Below are 21975 nucleotides of genomic sequence, written 5' to 3'. Positions count from 1 at the left end.
GGAACAGAAATATCACCACCCCTCCATCCCATCAAGGAATGCCGCGCCGGCGCTGTCTCCCCAAGAGCCCTCCCAGCCTCCTCCTGCTCGCCCGAGGAGACCCCTCCCAGCGAATGACGTCCGCCCCTCGGTCCGGGCTGGAGAAGCCAGACTGATCTGGCTTCCAAACAGAGAATTCAATACAGTCTATCCCATTCAGGGGGCCGAAAGAAGTCAAGCCCGAAGCAGGAAAAAGGAACCGGTGGAATGCACCCGCACCGCCGGGAGTTGCCTCCTCGCAGGAGACGAGAGCCTCAGACATCGACGTGTGAGCGTTGGCACCGTTCGAGCGCAAGACTTTTGTCTCTGAATTGGGGCTCCAGAGACTGACGAACAAGACCAATACGTGTTTCGTGAGGCTCGCATCGGGCGCCAGTGGGACGCCTAGAAAAGCCGTAAAAAGGGAGGGCGGCGTGGGGTCAGACCAAGACACCCTCAACGCGTTTCTTCATTCCGGAAGCCGGCTGGCGTCCTTTCCCCCAAACCCTTGCTTCACCCACTGCTCACTCGCAAAAGACTCGATTGTCAGATCAAGGGGGGTATATTACTCATGTGTATGTGACAAACTAACACCGCATCCCAAACGCCGGTCTTTTCCGGATGCTCTAAAATGATCCCTTTCGTAGAATGCTCTCCCACTGGTCGCTGGCCCACGTCTATTCTTACACCATGATCCTCCTCAACCCCTCCGTGCCACCCAGGACGCGTCGTCCGGTGACCGCGCACCGTCCCTGCCCGCTCTCCCACTTGCCCTCCTTGTCCGCCATGAAGTCTTCCTGCTTGGGGTGCATGCCCTCCACCCATCGATGGATGCACGAGTAGCAGTACACGATGCCCGTCTGGCACGCTGTCGGGGTCGCAATCAGCTCCTCGCACACCGGACACAGCGCAGAGTCCTCGGGCGCGGGGACCGTGTAGATGGGCAGCAGTGAAGGCGTAGCAATTGGCGCCGTCTCTGCGGCCGGGACAGCAGCCGCCTCGGACTCGTCGCCACCAGCAGTCCCCTTGCCCCTGCTCTTGTCGGGGGACCCTCCCTTGCCAGCCAGCCCCGACACGATGGGTGGCGGCAGGTCCAGCGTCTCCGTCGCCTTGCGCGACAGCTGCTTCGCAAAGTCGGAAGCGTGCCACCACTCGAGAAACTTGAGCGCAAAGATGCTCATCGGCAGCAGCATCGACAGGCTTGAGAGCAGCCGCGGGCCCATCTCGCGCGGCGAGAATAGCGACCGCCAGCCGGGGGGCGCGCCGCCCTTTGCCGGGGTGCCGCTCGTCAGGGCGTCGATGGCCTGGTAGTCTGCCCCCGTCATCCGTCGCACGCGGGTGTTGATGAGCCACATGAAGGGGTTGTGGTATTTGCTGTTGTCAAACAGGTACGCGAGGTTGAAGGACAGCAGCGCAAAGTAGTAGGCCGCGTTGACGCTGGGGTAGACGTTGCGCAGGAACCAGCGGTAGTAGTGCAGGAACCTCTGCTTCCACGTCGGGTTCGGCGGCATCTGCGTGTACGCCGCGCCCAGCAGCGCGCGGGGCGCGTTGACCTCGTACCCCTCGTCGAGCTTGCGCTTGAGGTACGGTATCCCGACCATCACGGCCAGATTCATCCACACATGCTTTGTGGTCAGCTTCAGCGTGTCCCGCACGATGTGCGGCGCGCTGGCGCTCGCGCGCGGGATCTCGGCATGCAGGGCCCTCTCGCGCTTGAGGCCGTAAAAGTGTTCCGTGAAGCTGCCGCCGCGGGTTTTGAGGTAGTGGCGCTCGACGACGAGCATGCACAGCGCGTACAGCTCGTCAAAGGAGTTGAGGGCGCGAAGGAGGTACCGCGGGTAGCGCTGCGTCGCGACCGTGAGGAGGTATCGGATCGTCGGGGGGAGGAGGGAGTTGAGCTGCTGTTCGGAGATCAGCTCGAAGAGGGAGGGCTTCTGGTCGTCGAAAGAGCCCCGAAGGGCGGTCATGAACTCCATGGCGGGCGGCCTCGGTCGGTCATTGAACTGGTGATGATTCGGGTGTCGAAGGCTGTTATCTCGACATGTTCTCTGATGGACTGGCGGTTTGTCAGGAGTGGGAAGTTGTCGGTACCGATGGGATTTGCCGAGGCACTTTCCGCTAGCGTGCCGAAGCTGGGACCCAGAACCCGGGGAAGCCAGCAGCGATTACACTAGCGGGGCGTTGCTGCTGACGGACCCCCAGGGGCCCGGAATGGCAATGGAGTTTCTTCATCAACAACCTCACTTAATACGCAATAGACACCGATACACGTTCATTTTATAGAATTATTTTGAAGCCTTCATTGAGCACACATATTTGAGACTCACCAATACGGATCAAGTTAACAATATGGCTAAAGACTCTAAACGCATCCCGTCTCATTTCAAGACAATTTTCGACGCCGACACCCCCGAGGATCGCATCAAAGCATGGATATCGCTTGAGAAGAACGACAATGGTCAGCTCAAGTCCGGGGTGCGTCTTTCTCACGTATGACTCTCACAACAAACGACTAACAAGACACAGAACTGGATGCGTGAGATTATGCCCCACGTCACACTCCTCTCGACAGACGCATCAAGCCCGCACCCCTCAGCGACCTTCTCCTTCACGGTCCAGCCGGACCACTGCAATAGGGGCGGCAATCTGCACGGCGGCTGCGCGGCGACGCTCTTCGACTTTCTTACCACCCTCCCGCTGGCCCTCATCAACGACAAGCCGGGCTTCTGGCAGTTCCTCGGCGTCTCGCGCACCCTTAGCTGCAGCTACCTCCGCCCGGCCCCCTGTGGGGAAGAGTGCATCGTCGAGTGCGAGATTGTCCAGGTCGGCCGCACCTTGTGCCAGCTCAAGGGCGTCCTGCGGAGGAAGAGCGACAACGTCATCCTGGTTACGTGTGAACACCATAAGTACAACACGGACCCGCCTGTGAGCAGCAAATTGTAGACCAGAGGGGCCCTCATTAGAATATAGAACACCATAATTGTACACTGCATTATCATTCGCCAATGACGTGATGCCCGTTCAGCAACATGTCGATGATCTCGGCGTCCGCCGAGGCCAGCGCCGCCAGGTCCTGCGCCAGGGCCTCCCTGTCGTTCTCGACATCCATCTCCTCGTCTTCCTCGTCCTCACCCCACTCGCCCACGACAAAGTCCTCGTCGTCTTCGTCGCTGCCCAGGTCCGCCTCAAAGTCCATGATTGGCAAAAAGTCGTGAAAGCTGATCTGCTGATCGTCCCCCTTGGGGTTCGGCGCCCGGTCAGACACTTTGAAGTACGCGCTGGGCCCGCAGGGGCCGTGAGGATCGTAGTCTCTGTTCCTAGTCAGCACTTTACCCGCATCGTTGGTCGATGTTACGTACGTGTCGAACCAATGCCCTACGACGCCCCTCGCGGAGCCGACGCCGCCGATCTGAATACCCTCACTTCGCCATCGGGCGTGGCCGCTAAAGATGGAGAACGTGGTCCAGCGGACCTCGCCCTCTTTCGTCAGGCGGACGGTGCCTTTTACTGCTGATTAGAGGAGAATTAACAATGACAACGAGCACGATACACCAAGCACATGCACCTACCTCGGAGGTCAGAGTTGGCGTTCTCGTCCCACGAGTCGTCAATCGACCGTGAGATGCCCTCAAAGTGCACGACGGGTAGGTCTTTGCCGTCCTGCTCGCCCGGCGGCTGTACGTCCGTGACGTGAATCTTCATGACGATGAGGCGGGTGGCTTCGCCCACGTCCAGGGCTGGCCGGGGAACCTCCCGCGGCATTTGGTCGTCGAGGGGAAAGTTGTAGCCGAAAAAGTCGTTGTAGTCGATGAAGCACACCACCTGGGATTGTTAGTTACGGCCAACTTGTGAGAACCACCACCTACCCTTATCCATGTCCCGGCAACACCGTACGGGTCCTTCAAATCCAAGTCCTGGATCCCCCGATTCGGAGCAGGCACGTAGCTCCCAGCCCACGACCCAACAAACGGACGTTCCCACAGATTACTAAACACCTTGGCCGTCAGGTTCTGCGAGCGTATGTTGCTCCCAAGCACAATCAGAATCGCCTCAACCTTCTCCCAGTCCACACGGTCCGTGTCGTCGTCCATGAACGGTCCCCATTTCGTCCGCGGGGTGTACTGCCGCAAGTCGTACACCTTGGAACACGCGTACGGATACACCCGCGACGATCGCGTGCGCCCACAGTTGAGGATCGGGCGGCCATACAGGCAGTGCAACTTCGCGCTCTGCTGGTGCGCCTCCTTGGGCTTCTCCGGGATGCGGATAGGCCGTACTTCGCTGCGCGCGCGCTCAAAGATGAAGGAGCGGCAGAGGAATGCTAGACGCGCCGGCTCCTCGCGGAAGGCGCGCGCCAGAAATGCTGCGTTTCGTGACGCTGCGTGAGTCCCAGCTTCGTTTTGTGCTTCGCCCGTGGATGAGGCGTTCTTGAGGAGTCTATTGACGGTATCGTAGACGAACGGTAGTTCGTCAGTCTAGTATGATAAGCCTCATGACCATGCGATGAACTGGAAAGTTGACGCACCTTCTCATCAACATTACTACTGGTGCAGAGCAGACTGAGCCTCACGTAGTCGTGAACCTCCTTCTCCCAGTCCAGTTCCGCGTCCGCCGGGGTGTCCTGTCGCCGCAGTTAGACCGCATTCATCGCATCGCCACGCAACCGTCTCACCAGCGCACTCAGATAAACGTCCTTGCAGAGTTTCTGGTTTCCCTTCACAAAAGTGTGTAAGAAGCGGCATGTGCGGGGCAGGCGGCCGAGGTCGCGCGGCTCGAGGCCCGCAAAGATGTGGTGGAGGATCTCCGCCGGCAGCAGGTTGAGATGCAGCATCTTGGATGCCCGGTCGGCGTGACCCATTTGTTCTGCAAGTCAAGGTGAGCGCAGCTCGTTCACGAATGAGAACGTTTCGAAACAAGAGGTGAGTGCGAGATTGGTGAGGTGGGAGATGAACGACGCAACAGAAGCTTAAACTTACGTCGTCGGCCTGGATTGGTCCACCACACCCAACCCATCATGCGGGGACGTGGGCGGGCGACTCTCCGGAGGTAGGAGGTAAGCTCCGACGTATCAGCGCGGTGGAGACTACGACCGAATTAGGCAAGTTCATGCCATCACGGTTCACCGGCTGAGGTTTGCTTCGTACCGTTCGCTTCTCCAACCAACCAAGTAAAGAAAAGCCTGTCCCAAGCTGCCTGAAATTGAGGCGCCGTTCCAGCTACCCCAACTGTTACTTGCTTCACCAGCGCTTGCGTTGTTGGACCGTTGCATTAATCATCATGACGTAAGTCGACGCACATGCTCTTTCGTCTAATTCTTGCACTTACACCATCGGCGCCGATGGACCCACCGGGACCCGGCAGACGGCCCGGGGCGGGCCCGCAGTCTATCGAGGCAGCATAGACAGGCAAACCGACCAAATGAAGGCGACCCTCAAGCCACCGATTCACCCTCATTGGCAAAGCTTTAGATACACCCGGCCCACCCGGGCCCCAGCCGACTTACCCGGCGCCGTCGGAGGCCGCAAAGCGTATTTCAACTCAACAAACAAGCTTAGACGCTGAGCTTCATCACTGGACGAAAGGCCGAAAGCCCCGGACCACGTGGGCCGCGTTTCGCCAGGAGACGGCATCATCTACATGCCGCAGAGATGTGCCACCCCTCGAGCAAGTCGCCCGTCCATATGCACACACCCATCCAACTCGTGCCCCGCCGTCGCCCCCTATTCAAAAAAGCCTAAATGAAAGCACCAACACGGCGCAGCGAATGCCGTGAAGAATGCAGCCCAACCGCCAAGATCGCCCATCACCTCGGGACCGGATAGGTGGGATTTCATCTTCTCGGTTAACACGCACCCCACGTCCCGTTGCCTCTGTTCTCTCCATGGGCCGCGGCCCGACTGAGACGACCGACCATGTCAGCAATGAAATGAGAACCACAGGGTGCACCATTGTGAAAAGTGACAAGTTCGCCAATGTACTCGCCGAGACTAGGTATTCTCTGCCTCGGCCTTCATGCTATTCGTATGTCACCAATATTGCGACACGCCTTCAAGAAAAGGGCGCCTCGTCGGGTATAGATACAGTACAGAAAAAATGTCAAGTGCGGCCGCAAGGTCTGTCATGCCAAATTATCGTCCCGACTCCTCAAATGATAACTCGCACAAAAGTGGTATATTGTAAACCCGAATTCCTCCCGTCATAATGCCGCCGTCGCGGTTCGTTCCGATGCCAATCGATGAAAAACATGCCTGCCGCCTTTTGTCTTGATTCGCTATGCCGTTGCCCCAGAATTCAGCTGGAGGCAGTTGTTGAGAAGATTGGCTCCCTCGTGGAGCAGCTCCCATCGTGTGGTTCCGAAAGAGTCTTTGAGAACGAGCAGTAGCGCCGTGTTCGTGTTGATGCCCTTCATGCTCTTGAGCTCCTCTGGCGAAGACACACCGCCGTACTTGGCTAGGTAGTCCCGCATCTGCCGCACCTGTTCCTGCTTCGTGGTTGGCAGAGGCACCCCGGGACAGGGCCCCTCGAGGGCGAACCCGTAGCACCAGACGACGAGTGCTGCAAAGTAGAGAACCCACGGCCTGTTGAGCAGCACGTCGTCTCGGGCCGTATACGGCTCGTCGTACTTGAAGCCGTTTGACTGTGGCGATCCTCCCCCGTCAGGCATCAGGACAGAGCAGAGGAACTTGAGCGCGTAGTAGGTTGCGTCTCGGGCCTTTGCGGACGGCGCCCAGAGGTCCCTCATCCTTCTCTGAGCGCTGTTGAGGTCCTGCTGCCCGATGGCTCGCCCCAAAAGCCGCTTCGCCCTGGCGAAAATCTGGCAGTCCACAATATCGACATGCATCGCCATGTGGGCGAGGTGGTGCAGCACTGTGCGACTTTCAAACACCACGTTGGCCTCGTTCTTCTTGGCGGAGTCGAACCGGTAAGGATCCGACGAGCCTTCGTTCCGAGAAAGTGACTTGTCAAAGTCCTCCTTCCACGCATCAAAGGCGCGTGTAAGTGTCCCCCGCCACTTATCCCGGCCCCCTAGCGCCTGCGAGACTCCACCGCCGAGGACGTTAACCTGGAGGTCCCTCTGGTTCATGTGCCAGCTGACGCTGAGGAGTCCGGCCATCAGGACCATGCGGCCGAATGGGTTGGTCTGGACCCCCTGGCCGCTGAGTGTCCGCTTGAGACCCTCCAGGAAGGATATCGGCTTGATGCCGTTGGATATGATGTTGGACTCGATCCGGCCGACCTCTGCGCCGCTGTTGGCTTTCCACATGGCATCGTCGCAGGGCAGCGGGAGCCGCATTTCGTGGGTGACCATCACCGTGGAGTGGCCAAACATGGTTGCGTGTATTGAGTCAATGACGAAGGCGGCGAACGCGGCCCGACGCGTCGACTCGTTGGTGATCCAGTGATTCCACCATTCGTCGGCGGTGTGGGCAACCCCTGATGCCGAGGAGTGCCGTGAGCTATTCTTATCGTCTCGCGGGTTCGGAGGCGAATCCAGTGCCGACTTGCCAATGAGCGACCTGCCGCGGCGCATCAGGGTGATTGTCGTCGCGTGATGAATGTGGGCCCGCTCGTGCAACTCTCTCGTCGAGTACATTTTCTCGTACAGCTCCAGCAGCAAGAGGGTCTGGAACAGCCAAAGCTTCGCCGGCGGGCGGAAGTTGGGGTCCATGAAGATTTCCCACCGCAAGTGCCATGCCAAAAAGTTGGACAGCTGCGCGCCGGCCTTGGTGACCTTTTGCCCGTGCGTCTTATCGAGACAGGCGGCACCGATCGTCATCATGGCGAGAAGCAGCAGATTCGGCGTCCGATCGGGAGAGAAGGTGGGCTTGTGAAGGATGGGAATCTGGTCACTGAAGTGGACCCAGTATGATCCGATGTAGGCCTGCATCATCCGCTTGCTGAGCATGTGGTCGCCGTCGGTCCGGTCCCCTTCCAGAATGCTGTCGCGCTGCCGCAGTGCCGGCGCCTGGTCGTTTTCGTGGAACCTCTGGCTGATGAAGTCGTAAATCTCCTGGCTCTTCTCTTCCGAAATGGTCGCCTCTGGTAGGTTCTGGTCCAGTAGGTTGTTGACGGCCATGACCTGGTGCGAGCCGGACGGGAAGTATCCCATCGGCACGCCGTCGGTCCCGACATAAGGTACGCTATAGGAGTTTCCATATTCTCCGTAGCTGAGAAAGGTCAGCGCAACTCACGCACGAACATCCAATGTACTCACTTGCTCGCATACTGAGGGGGCACTATCTGCCCCATTGGTGACCCCTCGCCCTGCTGGGTGGTGTTGAACAGGTAGGCGACAAAGTCTTCCGGGATCGTCACGTACGGCGACTTGCTGAGGATGCTGTCGGTCCCAAAGACCGGGATGGTCCCGGGCATCGACATCTGGTCGAGCAGCATCATCTCGCCCGACTGCTGGGGATGCCCCTGTTCGCTGTACTCGGCCGAGGTGGTCGGTGTGTACGTCTGGCCTGCTTCCCGGGGTACGTTACCCGTCCCGTTGGAGAAGTCGGACGGGGGAAGGTTGAACGGCGGAAAATTTTGCTGGGTAGTGTAGGTTGCGGACTGCGGGGTGTTGTGCTGCTGGCCGTGGTATCCATGCTGGTTGGAAACCGGAGACATGTATGGCCCGTTCGTCTGTACCGTCGGCCGTGATCCGTTGCTTGGAGACTGATGCGGAGGCCGAAGCGCCTGGACGTTTCCGTAACCACCGTCGTGGTGCATGTAGCCGTCCATGTTCGGGGGTGCCCCCATGGGATATCCGGTGGGAGGCGTATGAGTCGCCTGCGCAAAAGGGCTTCCCGTGGCTTCCTTGGGCGACTGGAACTGCTGCATCTGATTCTGTCGCACATTGGCGAAGCCAGTGCCCGGCCGACTGATTTCGGGCGACGCCGAGCCGGGCAGGGGATACGGTGGGCGGTCGGTCGTGGGAGAAATGTGGCTCATCATCGAGTCTTTGCGGTTCAGAGCCGATCCCTTGGCCGTGTGGCGGTCCCTGTGGCGGTTACACAAATCCAGCCGGACAAAGGTGCGATTGCAGTCGGGAAAGTCGCAAGCGTAGATCTGTTTGGGTGTGTGATTCAACTGGTGTCGGTATCTGGAAACGTGTTAGTCGAAGCCGTCAGCTTTGGTGCGTCTACTGACAGATGCTCGGCTCTCGAGTAGCTCTTCCCACAGCCTTCTTGGGGACATTCAAACTTCTTGTCCAAGCCCTTGCGGCTCCTCCGTCTCTTCCGCGCAGGGCCGCCGTCTGAATTGGACGAACCGGCCTTGCCGTCGTCGCCGTCGGCCCCATCGTCGTCCACCAGATCGGCGTCCTTTTCTTCGGAGCCCACCCGCGGCCTCCCTCTTCCAGAGTCGTGCTCTTGCTTGATGAACTGCTGCGGGCTCGCCCGCGAGTCGTGGCCCGGTGCCATTGTCGCAGAGCTTCGGGGAGAGGGGGGCATCGAACTGGTAAAGTCAGACGTATGCGCCGGTAGTACGGAAGTCATATTTCTTGGATAGCCAAGGGACTATGTGGCGCGGGCGTCTACTGTAATCAGGCGCGCAGCAAAGCCTCGAGCGCGCGGGGTGCGGTGGCGTCTCGAGGGAAACCGTATACGTCGTGAGATTCGAATATGTGCAGTGGGTGGCGCGGCGAGACTGGGGCGGATCAGTCCACCAGGCTTCCGTCCTTTTTCGGAATGTACAACGAAGTGCGCAAAATCGCACTCGTGGTTGTTGGTTTCGGCCTCTCCAAAGCCAATTGGAGAGGGGTTTTCAAAACATGACTGTCGGGGAGGTGTCTCGCCAGCAGAGTCAACGGCGGCCAAGCTGGAGATGCGAGTGCGCGACGAGAAGCGTGGCCGGCTGAGAAGGCAGAGTGAGATTTCCCTATATGAAGGCACTCTTGAGGCGAGGTAAGCCAAGGTGAGTTGGTGGTACTGGTGCTGCTGGGGGTGGGTTAGCAAGTGGATGTCGGTGGAGTTTGTGGTATTAATGATGGGCCTGCCGCCTGTTGCGGTAAAATGGACTAGCGCGGGCTGCATGAGAGGAGTGGGTGGGTGTCAAAAAAATAAGAGACGGCAAGGTTGGAGGTTGCGGATGGAGTGGACCGTCATCAAGGGCCGTGGACCAAGCGTTGCCGTTCGGGGGTGTAACGACGAGAGACGAAGAAGACCAAGGCCTGCCATCCGCCATCCGCTACCCGCCGTGGGAGGAGGGACAACCTTGGGGCAAGGCCTCTTGTGATGCAAGGCCTTGAGCTTTAAGTGAGCCCTCCGCCCCGTGAAGCAAAGCACGATATAGCTCGGTGTACTATTGCCAGGACACGGGCGACGAAAAGGACTAGTCCGATGCCAGGAAGGGAGCAGTTGGAGGTGACTGGAGGACGTGGAGGGCGAAGAAAAAGGTTCCGTCTGTTTTCCTGGGGGAGGCGCACGCCGCCGTTCAAGTCGCACGCGCTGTGGTCTGGGGGAGTCCAGCCTCGAGGAAGCAAGACATGGAGTAGACCAGATGAGAGCGGGATGTACCGCGGTACGCCGATCGCTTGGTCTTCGCTGAGTGCGGGCGGGTATCTGTAGCTTCAAGGTACACGCACCGTCGCAGCATGATCCCCTGGAGCGAAACGAACCGAAGCGAGCCGTTGATGTCCGCCTATGGCGTCCCCAGCGAACCTTGGCGGTAGCTGCAGATACCTCAAGGGGACAAGGCACCTCTTTCTGCCTTAGGTCGAGCTGGAGAGGGCTCGTCGGGATGCGCCGTCATCGTCTCGGTGTCCGGCGCTCCTCACAACTGCAGTAGCAGCGGCGGGAGTCTGCCAGGCTGTCGTCTTGGGTGGGATATCAGGTCCATTCCACGACTCCAACCTGGCCGATGTCCGGTATGGGATGTGCGTAGCGGCCCGCGTCTGACATGGCCCGCGACGGCACTCATCCAAGCCGTTGCTGTGCCGTGGAATGTCGAACGGGGACTGGGGGTTTTGGGGGGGGGGGGGAAAGGGGAGGATCGAGACAACAGGCGCGGGTGAGGAAGGGGAAAGCTGCGACATACGGGAGACAGGAATGGCCTACCTAAAGACAGACTGACTTTGCCAAGTCGAGAGATGCAAGGGCAGAGAAAGCGAGTCTGTTGGATTTCGCGGGTGGTAAGGGTCGCAGTAAGAACTGGCAAACACAGAGGCAAGCTCGTCGGAGCTTCTCGAAGGTTGACTGACGTGCGGGCGCGGGTTCGAGATTGGCCTCGAGGCTGCGGTTGGTGATCGCGTGGTGTCGTGCGTGGGTGGTGCCCGTTCGCGTCGTGATGCGGTTGCTGTCGTCGAGTCGAGTCTCACTGATCAACCTCAATGGCACAAGTCGGGGTCCAGGTCCTGGGGAAGTGGGCAGCAGCAGAGCAATTCGGCCATCTAGGGACGGTAGGCAGGACAGAGACGCAGGGTGGGAGTGTGGGGGGTCTTATGGCACTCCCACTCTCGTCTCCCTCCTCTCCCTCGACCTCAACTCTGGCACCCAGGCGTCTCTTCCCACCACCTCCTCCCAGATGAGCCGGCCGGTGTGAATGAGGAGCCCCCCCCCCCCCGCGGGTCTGGGTCGGGACCAGTCAGGTCCATGTCCAGGTCTGGGTGTGAGGCCCGCGGCGTGATGTACCTACTGCGCTGCGATGCGATGCGATGCCCTGCCTGCCCTGTCTCGACCTGTCCCAGAGCAGTAATTGCAGCAAGTAAGCTGCCAGCTTCCAGCTCCCATAGGAGCATCGAGAGACGGCAACCTGCCAAAAAGTGTGGTGGACCACACGCCATGGGGGTCCTTTAGTAGCCCCGAATAATATGGGAAAGGCGGTTGGAACGCTGTTAGGGCCGCGAAGTGGCCCCCCGTTGCGACAGCCTTTGGGGGTGCACTCGGAGAGGGGGAGGCGACTCGACTTGGGCTGGCACTAATTGGCAAGGTACCTGGACAGACGGCGCCCCGAGAACGAGATGCCCATCTCTGGCCACCCAGCCCGCACTGTGAGACGACGTGTGTATTGTCAGTCGACGGCATCATCTCCAGCGAGCCGGTCACGGTGTCGTGTCGTCGATCCACGTCCACCGTTGGGTTGCTTTCTCTCGGTGCTCTCATCTGATCGATCTGGCGGTTCTTAACGTCCCAGCATGTTGCTTCCCTTGTCCCTGCTCGCGCCGTCATCGACCTGCTTATATCCGATGCTCAAATGCAAGCCACCACCCAAAGGTTGGCACTGGCAGACCACAAGGGCGTTCAGCCAGTCTTCGGTGCCGTTGCAACGAGAATTGACAAGTGACAGGAACTGCATTCTTGTGCCTGCGCCTCGTCATTTGCTTCGTTCTGCGGTGCGTGATATTTGCCCGGGACAGCCGTATTGTCTGCCATCGTGCCAACCCCAAAGCAGGACTGGCCTCGGTGTCTCATCGGGCGCGGGCGGTCGAGGGACTGTCACGTCTAGATCCGTTTGATCCCGTCTTGATTCGAAGGACTGTTTGTCGTGCGTTTGCGATTTTGAGGTGGACAAATGGAGGCGTTGGCGACCGAGCGTCTTCTGTCACGTTGCCCGCCTCGTCTTCTGTTCCACGCACTAACCATCAGCCCTCAGCCCTCCAGACTCATTACTTCCAACGCTGGCTCCACTTGGAACAACAGCATGCGATGGAGGCTTCTCTCATGATGTGTGTTTAACGGCCCTCACTCGTCGTACGATGGCACGATGGAAACCAGAGAATAACGACAGACAGTGTGCGTTCAGCCTGATCAACTGTAGCGGCAGAGGACCCTCCAGACCCCGAGTCCCCTCTCTTGTAGGGCGACATGGCCCCCCAGTGACCGGCGCGGTTAGTCTCGCAGGGATGCCCGGTGTAGGATGTTCACTTGAAGAAGACGAGACGTGTGGGGATGGGCACGGTCTGGAGCTTGGACATGGCCCATCCGGGGCGCCATTCCCCCGACCTGGGGACGAGTTGCGTGGATCGGCCGCCGGTGTCACCTTGAGCTTTCCTGGGAGCGCATCTGTAAGGCATCGAATTTCTGCTAGCCTGGGCGAGAGCTTGCCCACAGACACTGCAGCTTATTTCAACACAGGATCGTCCTCACTAGTGTGCTCGGCCACACGCACTTCTCGGGACCTTCTGCCGCTGGAAGCTGTCTTGGTGTCAATATTGGCGAGGGTTAGCGGCGCTCGAGAATGACGAAATGAAATCAGACAGACTGCATAGTGCAACAGACGAAGATGGACATCGGCACCGTGCAGAGTCAGGTGGGCGAGGCCTGCGATGGGAGTTGATGCTGCCATCGGGCCACAGCGCCTCTGCGTTCACTTGACCATCTCCTCCTGTAGCCTCCCGGCACAGCTCATCTGGTGCCATGTCGTACCCAACGGCGCCGTTGGCCTTCCCGGCTATCGCGTCTAAGTTGTGAGACCAGCCGTCGTCCTCGTCCATAGACAAAAATGCCGTGGCACTAGAAGCAGACAGCTTCGTTCGCAGGCAGCTGTCATGTTGTCGCCGGTCGGTCGCTAACACCCCACGCCTGAGGCTGAGGTGCGCAGCGCACATCAGGTACAAATACCGCACTCCCGGGTCTACCGCCTGGCGTGGGAGCACTGTGCCGGTGCGTCAGTGAAGCTGATTTGTATCTCTGCTCATGACCTTGGACGCTATCATCTTCTTGGTCCATCTCATCTCGTAATGGGTTCCTGATGGGGCATGGGCGTGGTTTCAAATAGGTATGGCAGCACACGACTCTCGCTAGTCGCAAAAGAGTCCATTTGGCATTCGAGATTGGAGAAACCGTGCATCTTGAGCACCTCCCGTTGTTGGAGTCGTCCCCTTGCTGATCACACCCTGTGGAGAATTGGTCCCCCACCCACTCGACCAAACCAACCGAGAGTGGGCGTCGTGGGCTCGAGTCGACTTCCGCGGGCCTTCGATTCAGGGGGGAATGTCTCACTGACGTGTCGTTAACTTGGGGTTTAGACGTTCACACAAGTAGTTGTAATGTGGCCGGTCAGCTTGAGCTGTGCTTGGCAGGCGACTATCTTTCCGTACACCTAGCCGGAAGTAGCGAAATGACTGCTTAGCTTCGCGGCAGTGCCTGGATGACCCAAGAGTGATGTCCTCCTTTTGGCCAGAATATAGCAACGCCCAGTGCCTCTGAGACAATCCTGTCGTTCGGCGTACCAGAGTGAAGCGGTGTCAAAAGTCCAGACGCGTCCTCCAGCTCCGAGAATGAAGACCGAGAATCCTAGTCGAAAGGTGACAGGGGTGATTTGCTGGTCCTTGATCGATCGCCAGTCAGCATGCGACAATCCCCACTGAGAGCGAGCCGTGATCAGGGACATGGGGAGTTGGACAACAGCTCCCGAAGCCAGTCTCCAGGGTGGCCATCGAATCGCCAGTCTCCCTTGCGTGTTGGCTGAGGGCGACGAAAGAAGACGGGCTGCTTTTCTTGGGTATCCGACGAGCAGCAGCGCTCGGGGCTTGTGTCCGGTGGCTGGTGTGCTTCTAATGAAGGACCTTTCTGTCGAGCAAGCGGCGGCGAACTGGTTCAACAGCAGGTTGCTGCATCGATGCAGGTCCTCGACTGCAGCACCTGATCAAATCTCTGCAAATCGATTCGTTGCTCGCCACCGGACGGACGAAGTAGCCCATCGTTCTGGCAGCCAACCATCGCCTTGCGGGTCGTTGAGGGGGAATGTGTGCCAATGACTAGCTTGGCACTTGCTAAACTGCCGCCTCGCCCATCAGCCCCGGGATGGCATTCTCGGCATTGCGGGGTCCACGACGCCGGCGCTGTGAGAGACGTGCCCTGGAGAATCGAGCAGATCTCGGGCTGGCGTTGAAAGAAAGTTTGGGGGTCTCTTGGTCCACCTGCGTCCGGACGTGGGATGACCCTCAGGACGCGGGATATCAATTACGTGCGAGCCGTGACCCAGACCGCTGGGCCAGCCACGCCTGTCTCCCAGCGCGGGATAAGAAACCACACATTCTTTCGGTGTGGGATGACCAGCGAGCACAGCAAACTTGGGCGCCCTCGCCGGCCCGTCGTGCGGTATTGCTCCAAGGTATCGCTGGCCGGTGACCATGCAGCAGTATGTGCAGCCAACGTATTCGTATGGCCACCTGTACTGGCGTGCGGAGAACTTGGGGTTGACACTGTCTGTGGGATTTCCGGGTGCGAGCGGCCCTCCAGTTCGCCGTTGTTCGGGCTCATGCATTGAATTTCTACTTGTTGTCAGGAGCCGTATGGAACGCAGATGCAAGGTAAAATCTGGTGCTTGAGGGGTCATGCGGCGTGGGGAAACTGTGCGTGCAGCGTACTGCGAGCCATCTGCATGAGGTAAGCCGAAAAGCGCCCCAGCCCGTGTGGGAGACCCCTAGATTGGACGGAACTATGTCGTTTGGCTGGCAAGTTGTAACGGTCTGTCTGGTTCGTCTTCTTTGTTCCGTCGACTTGAGGTGTGACGACAATGGGAACTCCCGTTATTGCGTCGTTGATGTTTGGCATGTTGCAGGGCTCAGTCTGTGCCGTCACCGGCTCCGGCTCGCCTACTCCGTGAGTATTACTGAGTGAAGCCCGGACTGCAGCCCATGAATCGTAGGTGTAATCTGACTTGATGAGGGCGTCGTCTCCTCCGGTCTGCTTCATAGTGAGCATGACTCCCTTCTGCCCCCTTCGATGCCCCCTCTTCTCCCAGTCAAGCACCCCGAGGGTAGAAGTCCATCTCAGCTAGCCGTGTTGACTGGTTGTTTCGTTGGCTTTCAATCGTCTGCGTGCTGCTATGAGTTCCTACTTCCTACACGAAAAAATGAGTCGCGGGATGGATGGGGGAGGGGCCGACTGCCAAGAGAGCCAAGTGGGCGGCGTGGGTCACCCGCTATCCTAATGTGGTTGGTGCTGAAAAATGAGCAAGCACTCACCGAGGCAGGCGGCTGTTTAGCAGGCATTCTCAGGGTGCTGCTCACGCGGTACGTATCTAATCAGTGCTATCTTGTCGCACCACCAGGCACAAAGCTCGCTGAGTCCCCGAATGCCGCCAGCGCCCCGCAGCTCACTTTTGAGGCAGGCAAGGCCCTGGGCAACCGGCCGGTCCAGCGACCAACAGACAGAGCCATGACGTGAAATCTTTCCCCCCGGCTGCTCTCTCCCACTCGCACCACTTCTTGCTCAATTGCTGCTCCGAATACAATGTGATACCGTCCGACGCCTACCTTTCACTCCAGAGACCCGACCGAACCACTATAGACGGCCTCGGCGATTTGCCAACCACTCTAGAGCCCTTCTCACCCTGGTCGCCTTCGTCATGGCTCCGAAAAACTCCAAGACTGCTGCGGCACACGACGACTCTAAAGCCGAGGGCCCAACGACGAAAGAAAAGCACTCGTCCGGCTCCGGAAGTCATACAAATGGCAAGATGCGGCGTGTAGCCAGCTCGACCGGCTCCAACCTGCGCGAGGTCACAAACGCCAGCGCGGCTGCCGAGGCGGTGCCCACGAAGCAGGAGGCACAGAACCCAGGGGTAAGGGGAGACATCCTCACGCCACGATCACGAAGCAGCCTGCTAACACTTTCGTTCTCCCAGCTGCAATGGAATACCTTCGACCGAGAGACGTTACACGCTTACCGTCGCGAGCACCACCTCAACACCCCAACCTCCTTCTCCTGCTCGTACCGCCAACTGGTCCTGTCACGACCCGGAGGCATCGGGCTGCAGTCCCCCACGATGGCCCGGAAGAAGGAGAACCGGAGGCAGAGCAAGGAGCAGCTCGCCATGACTGTGCGGAAACACTTCAACGGTCTCGGGGTCCAGGAGAACGACGTGATCGTGGACTTTATCCACAAGGTCAGGAGCCACTCCATCACTAAAGCCGATCGGAGCAGGCGAGCAAATCCCCACGACGCTTGACGACGCTATATGACGTACACCATATTGTTTTTGCGACCACAACATGCATCGACAGGAGCTGATTGGCATGCGATTCTGCTTTGGAAAGTGCAGCCTGAACAGGCTGCGTGGGCGACTTCGGAGTGCATAATGATACCTCATCCTAGGCGGGAAACCACATGGAAAAGAAAGGACGGACGGGGGCAAGAGAGACCCTCCGTCGCAGGCCTTTTACATAGTTACGATACTACATAATGATATTTGGGCGTTTGGGGTTCGGTCACTCACACAGTCCCTTCCCTTCTGCATGGCTGTGTGCAACCGGTGCCGGCTCCGAGTAGAGCAGAGCAGAGCAAGCAGGGCGGCGCACACAACGCGCATTTACCCGCGAATTTCCACCAGAACGCAACTTGATGTGGGGCGACTGCGCGCACCACTTAAAGTCGTCGCAAATTGCTGACGTTCGCCGTGGCAGCCCCGCGGCCCCTGAGCAGAAAGGCTCCGGGCGCGGGCCCAGTGGCCTCAGGCAGGCACCGGTGTTCGGCTTAGCATCGGGCCAAAAAAAAAAAAAAAAAAAAAGTTGATATCATAACCGTCCCGACTCAATGGCACGTCGAAGGGCAAAGAATTTGCGGGAGAGTTCCACTTGCGCGCTAGATGCTTTTCCGCGTCCCCCAGCGAATAATTAACCCTCTAAACTCTACGACACCACTGCTTCAGATGCGTCGACACAGCTCACAATGAATGCAAGCATTCTCACAAAGGCAGCGGCACCAGGCCGTCTGTTGTCGAGCCGTATTTCTTCTCGGCAATCCAAGCTCAAGGATGCCGTCTGCAAGCGCGCGGGCATCCATACCGGCGGCGGAACCTTTACCGCCAGATCCACGAAGTCTCCAGCTCCCCGAGTGACATGTCAAGCTCCCTCATCCAAGCGTGTAAGTGAAGCAACACCTGACATGAAGCTGCACAGCATGCTCACGAGCCTCATCATAGGCATTCCACGCAACGTCGACAGCCCTCGCACCGAGCGACCCGTACAAGACGTTGGGCGTCGACAAGTCGGCCTCGGCCGGCGACATCAAGAAGGCGTACTACGGCCTCGCGAAGAAGTACCACCCGGACACGAACAAGGACCCCTCGGCGAAGGAGACTTTCGGCGAGATCCAGAGCGCATACGAGATTCTCTCCGACCCCAAGAAGAAGCAGCAATTTGACCAGTTCGGCGCCGCCGGCTTCGACCCCAGCGGCGGCGCGGCACCCGGCGGTGACCCGTTTGGCGGAGCCGGCAACCCGTTCGGCGGCGGGTTCGGCGGCCAGGCCGGATTCGGCGGGGGCTTCAACTTTGACGATATCTTTTCGGCCTTCACCGGCGGCCAGGGCTCGCCGTTTGGCCGTCGCGGCGGCGCCGGGCGCAACCCGTTCCAGCAGGAGATACTCGTCGGCGACAACATCGAGGTGCAGTCGAGCATATCGTTCATGGAGGCGGCTAAGGGCACGAGCAAGACGATCACGATAACGCCCCTGACGGAGTGCGGCACGTGTACGGGCAGCGGCCTGAAGCAGGGCACCAAGCGGTCGGCGTGCGGCGCCTGCAACGGCTCGGGCACGCGGGTGCACTTCATGAACGGCGGCTTCCAGATGGCGTCGACGTGCAACGCGTGCGGCGGCACGGGCACGACAATCCCGCGCGGGTCCGAGTGCCGGTCCTGCGCGGGCAACGGCGTCGTCAGGGAGCGCAAGACCATCACCGTCGACATTCCCGCCGGCATCGAGGACGGCATGCGGCTGCGCGTCGACGGCGCCGGCGACGCCCCCGTCACGGGCAAGAACACGGAGCCCAACATGCGCACGCAAAAGGGCGACCTCTACGTGTTCGTGCGCGTGGCGTCCGACCCCAAGTTCCGCCGCATGGGCTCCGACATTCTCTACACGGCGTCGATCCCCATCACGACGGCGATGCTCGGCGGCGAGGTTACCGTGCCGACGCTCGACGGCCAGGTCAACGTCAAGGTCGCCACAGGCACCAACACGGGCGACAAGCTGACGCTCTCGGGCATGGGCATGAAGAAGCTCAACGGCCGCAGGGGCGGCTCGGGCGACCTCAAGGTGGAGTTCCGGGTCAACATGCCCAAGTACTTGAGCGCGAACCAGCGCACCCTGGTGGAGATGCTGGCGAACGAGATGGGCGACAAGACGGCCAAGAGAATCATGAACGTCACTCCCCAGGGGTGAGTTCCGTCCGCTGTGCCCCTGTCGCCCGGTTACTAACCAACACGGCGCAGGTCGCAGCCGATCTCGCCGGAAGACTCAGAGTCCCATAAGAATGAGGGCTTCCTCAAGTCCATGTGGCACACTCTGACGAACCACCCCGCCCACAAGGGCCCCGACGACGCCTCCGGCAAGCCTTCGGACCCCAACAAGAAGGACGACAAGGACGGCTCCAAGTGAGAGGCTGACCCCGGACGGTGAGCGTTGGCTGTAACGATATCGGCCTCCGACGGCGGGCGGCTCTTGACGTGCAGCAGACTTACGTTAATCATCATTAGACGGTGGTGGGGTGTTTGCATGGAAGGTGTTCAAAACGGTTGTTTTACTGATTCTGTCGTGTCCTTTTATTTACGAAACTATCCCTGGCGTCGGCAGAACGGGGAGACCACCTAGAAAGAAGTCCTTGCTTATGTAGTTTGGAGCAAAAGCCGATTGATGCTTGTATTATTCCGCAATGTACAATGTAGTATAGACATACGAGGGTGGGGGAGGGGAAGAAAAGCCAGCTCCCGCCGCGGAGGCCACTCACCTCAGACACTTTACAAACAGAGAAATCACCCAATCAATATCACGAAGGCATGTACATGAGCAACCAACACTTGTTCCCGCGGGTTGACTGTGAGGGGGAGGCTGAGGCGCCTAATTGTGATGGGGGCCGCGGCGCTTGAGGTCTGAAGCGTGAGGCGCTCGGTTGTGGAAAACGCGCGGTTGGCTCTGGCCGCTGATTGACATCTCCATGCCTCCGCATCTCGCCATGTACCCCGGCATGATGGCAGATGATGCGCAGAAGGCCGAGCGTTGCGGTCGCAGAAACGGCCTCCCCATGAAGATCAGTCAGTCTTGCAGTGACAATGGCATTCTGGGTCATTTTCTGCAGCACCTTGCAAAAGACACATGTCAAAGACACAACGACAGACAAGAGACACCGGACTATCGATCTCGCACAAAGAGCTCCCAACCCTGCAGAGCGGGCCGTTCGGACCAGTTCGCTTGACACTTTATCTCGCTCTTGAGGGGTCGGGATGATGTTCTCGGCCCCCCTGTCCGGCCCTGTGGTGGGGTTGCGAAGCGCCGGCCAATGAGGGGTACGAGAGGAGGGGCAGCTCTTCGCGTGGCCCGTCACCTGCATGAGGGCGGAAAGGGAGCATGGCCAATGTCGTTGCTCGGACATGGGATGTTCAAAGGAGCTGGAGATTTTGGTGGAATTATCGTGTTTCTGGTGTTTGAGGCCGAGCGGTGCTTTAATGTGGTCGACTTGGTGGGACAAGACGGCATCGTGAAGCTTGCGAAGTAGGTATGCTGAGTCAATAGTCTTGTCTGAGATGCGGGTGGTTCGCTTTCGTGCTTACTGCAGCAGACGCACATGGTGTAAGCAGCAATGATACCATGACGAGGAAGCGGTGCGGTCTGGCTGAGGGGCAGCCCGGCGGATATCACGAGATGGCCGGCTAATCGTACCTAAGCAGGGTGGAGTGAGGCAGCATGCAGAGACGGGGACGTCGCATCGGGTTGTCTCACTCTGCTCCGGCCAAAGTCAAAGGATAGGCCGTCCGGTTGTGTCGCGGGAGGACGAATTACATGCTGGTGAATGTCTGCTGGCCGGGGCTGAATACACGATGCTGCTGCTGCTGCTGCTGCTGCTGCGCGAACGGCTTTACTCATTGGCGACAGCATAGCTGCCGGGTCCGCAGCGACAGCGGGCGATGTCAGGTAGAAGTGAGGTGGGATAGCTGCCCGACGAATAGCTTGGTGTTGAGGTTGCCTGGCACCTCGCACTTGCGGAACGTGATGGAAAATGCAGGAAGAGCGTCGGTCAACCGCAGGTCGGTCAGGTGTTGGGCTTGACCGGGGTGAATGGGGAATAAGTGCTGAATGACGGACGTTGCATGTGGTGTATTTTGAAAGTTTCCGTTGTTGATGCCCTCGTTGAGAGAGGGAAGCATCCTCTGAGAGAAGGGCGTACCTTGCATCTCTTCATCGACCTCAAGCGCCCCTCGGTCGGGCCCCGCCAGAAAGCCAGGCACCTCCCCGGTTCCTGGTGGGCGGGCAATCATTCATCACTGCCTGGCGGCTACGTACGACAGCCTAACGTGCCCTGCTGCGGACCACGTTATGCGCCAACGTCAACACCACGCATAAAGCTTCGTTCGACCTGCCCGCCCAGCTCGCCTAGCTGAGAGTTACAAGACGACAGGACACCGCTCCTCCATCACTCAGCCTTCCTTTCCCACCTCTCTCATCGCCCCCAACTCTCCGAGCCCTGCCCTCACACCCGGCACTCACCGTCTGTCGGGCGCTTCGTCCACCAAACACCGCCGCCGCCGCCGCCGGAGACGACAAGAGTCACACAAAGACCAGACACCTCGACGCGCCGGCAGCTACCTATCTAGGGAGCTCTCAGCGCCCGTCTGCCCCGCCTCAATCAACTGCCCGTCTCTCATTTCAACCCCAGCACTATGACCTCACAGGCAGACCAACTCGGGACACCTCTTGACAAGCAATAGAACCAAACGCACCCGCAACATCTAATAAGGCCCTCGCTGCTACCAGCATATCGTGCCACCGAACTACACACACCTCGGAAGACTTGAGACCGGCCGCTGCACGCTAGCTCTTCTCCATCAGCACCACCGGCCAACCTCTGAAGAGCAGTAACCGTACCTTACAGAGTACGTACAGAAAGAGGGTGACGGATCCCAGAGTGCACTGACACTGGTCTGCCTCAATCGCCGCTTCCCGCCCCCACCCCGCACTCCGCACACAACAGCACAAGACAGCAACCACCGACTCTATCCTGACCCGGCGAGCTGCATCCGTCCACCTCCT

At 59.1% G+C, this 21975-nt stretch overlaps 6 protein-coding genes across 6 annotated transcripts; 3 read left to right on the top strand and 3 right to left on the bottom strand.

The window, feature by feature from the left end:
• Positions 1-701: 701 nt before the first annotated feature.
• Positions 702-1994, bottom strand: PEX12 (Peroxisome assembly protein 12; the record flags this gene model as incomplete). Its single annotated transcript, XM_037320299.1, has 1 exon — positions 702-1994. The coding sequence occupies one exon, from the start codon at positions 1992-1994 to the stop codon at positions 702-704; it is 1293 nt and encodes a 430-aa protein (XP_037181766.1).
• Positions 1995-2367: 373 nt separating this feature from the next.
• On the top strand, positions 2368-2961 carry Acot13 (Acyl-coenzyme A thioesterase 13; the record flags this gene model as incomplete). Its single annotated transcript, XM_037320298.1, has 2 exons — positions 2368-2493; positions 2545-2961. 2 exons carry the CDS (start codon positions 2368-2370, stop codon positions 2959-2961), a joined length of 543 nt encoding a protein of 180 aa, XP_037181765.1.
• Positions 2962-3013: 52 nt separating this feature from the next.
• Positions 3014-4849, bottom strand: CGCA056_v005042 (uncharacterized protein; the record flags this gene model as incomplete). The annotated part of the gene is made up of 6 exons (XM_037320297.1): positions 3014-3329; positions 3378-3528; positions 3588-3840; positions 3885-4493; positions 4544-4639; positions 4691-4849. 6 exons carry the CDS (start codon positions 4847-4849, stop codon positions 3014-3016), a joined length of 1584 nt encoding a protein of 527 aa, XP_037181764.1.
• A 1440-nt stretch (positions 4850-6289) lies between these two features.
• Positions 6290-9428, bottom strand: klf1-2 (Zinc finger protein klf1; the record flags this gene model as incomplete). The annotated part of the gene is made up of 3 exons (XM_037320296.1): positions 6290-8186; positions 8234-9109; positions 9157-9428. 3 exons carry the CDS (start codon positions 9426-9428, stop codon positions 6290-6292), a joined length of 3045 nt encoding a protein of 1014 aa, XP_037181763.1.
• A 6871-nt stretch (positions 9429-16299) lies between these two features.
• Positions 16300-16902, top strand: CGCA056_v005040 (uncharacterized protein; the record flags this gene model as incomplete). The annotated part of the gene is made up of 2 exons (XM_037320295.1): positions 16300-16515; positions 16579-16902. 2 exons carry the CDS (start codon positions 16300-16302, stop codon positions 16900-16902), a joined length of 540 nt encoding a protein of 179 aa, XP_037181762.1.
• Positions 16903-17621: 719 nt separating this feature from the next.
• Positions 17622-19329, top strand: CGCA056_v005039 (DnaJ-like protein 1; the record flags this gene model as incomplete). The annotated part of the gene is made up of 3 exons (XM_037320294.1): positions 17622-17816; positions 17875-19109; positions 19164-19329. 3 exons carry the CDS (start codon positions 17622-17624, stop codon positions 19327-19329), a joined length of 1596 nt encoding a protein of 531 aa, XP_037180710.1.
• Positions 19330-21975: the final 2646 nt, after the last annotated feature.

This window comes from Colletotrichum aenigma, assembly GCF_013390185.1.
Source record: "Colletotrichum aenigma strain Cg56 chromosome Unknown KSG_Cg56_contig03, whole genome shotgun sequence".
NCBI lineage: Eukaryota > Fungi > Ascomycota > Sordariomycetes > Glomerellales > Glomerellaceae > Colletotrichum > Colletotrichum aenigma.
The sequence above is the reverse complement of the archived record's forward strand: the minus strand, read 5'-3'. Positions and strand labels throughout refer to the sequence as shown.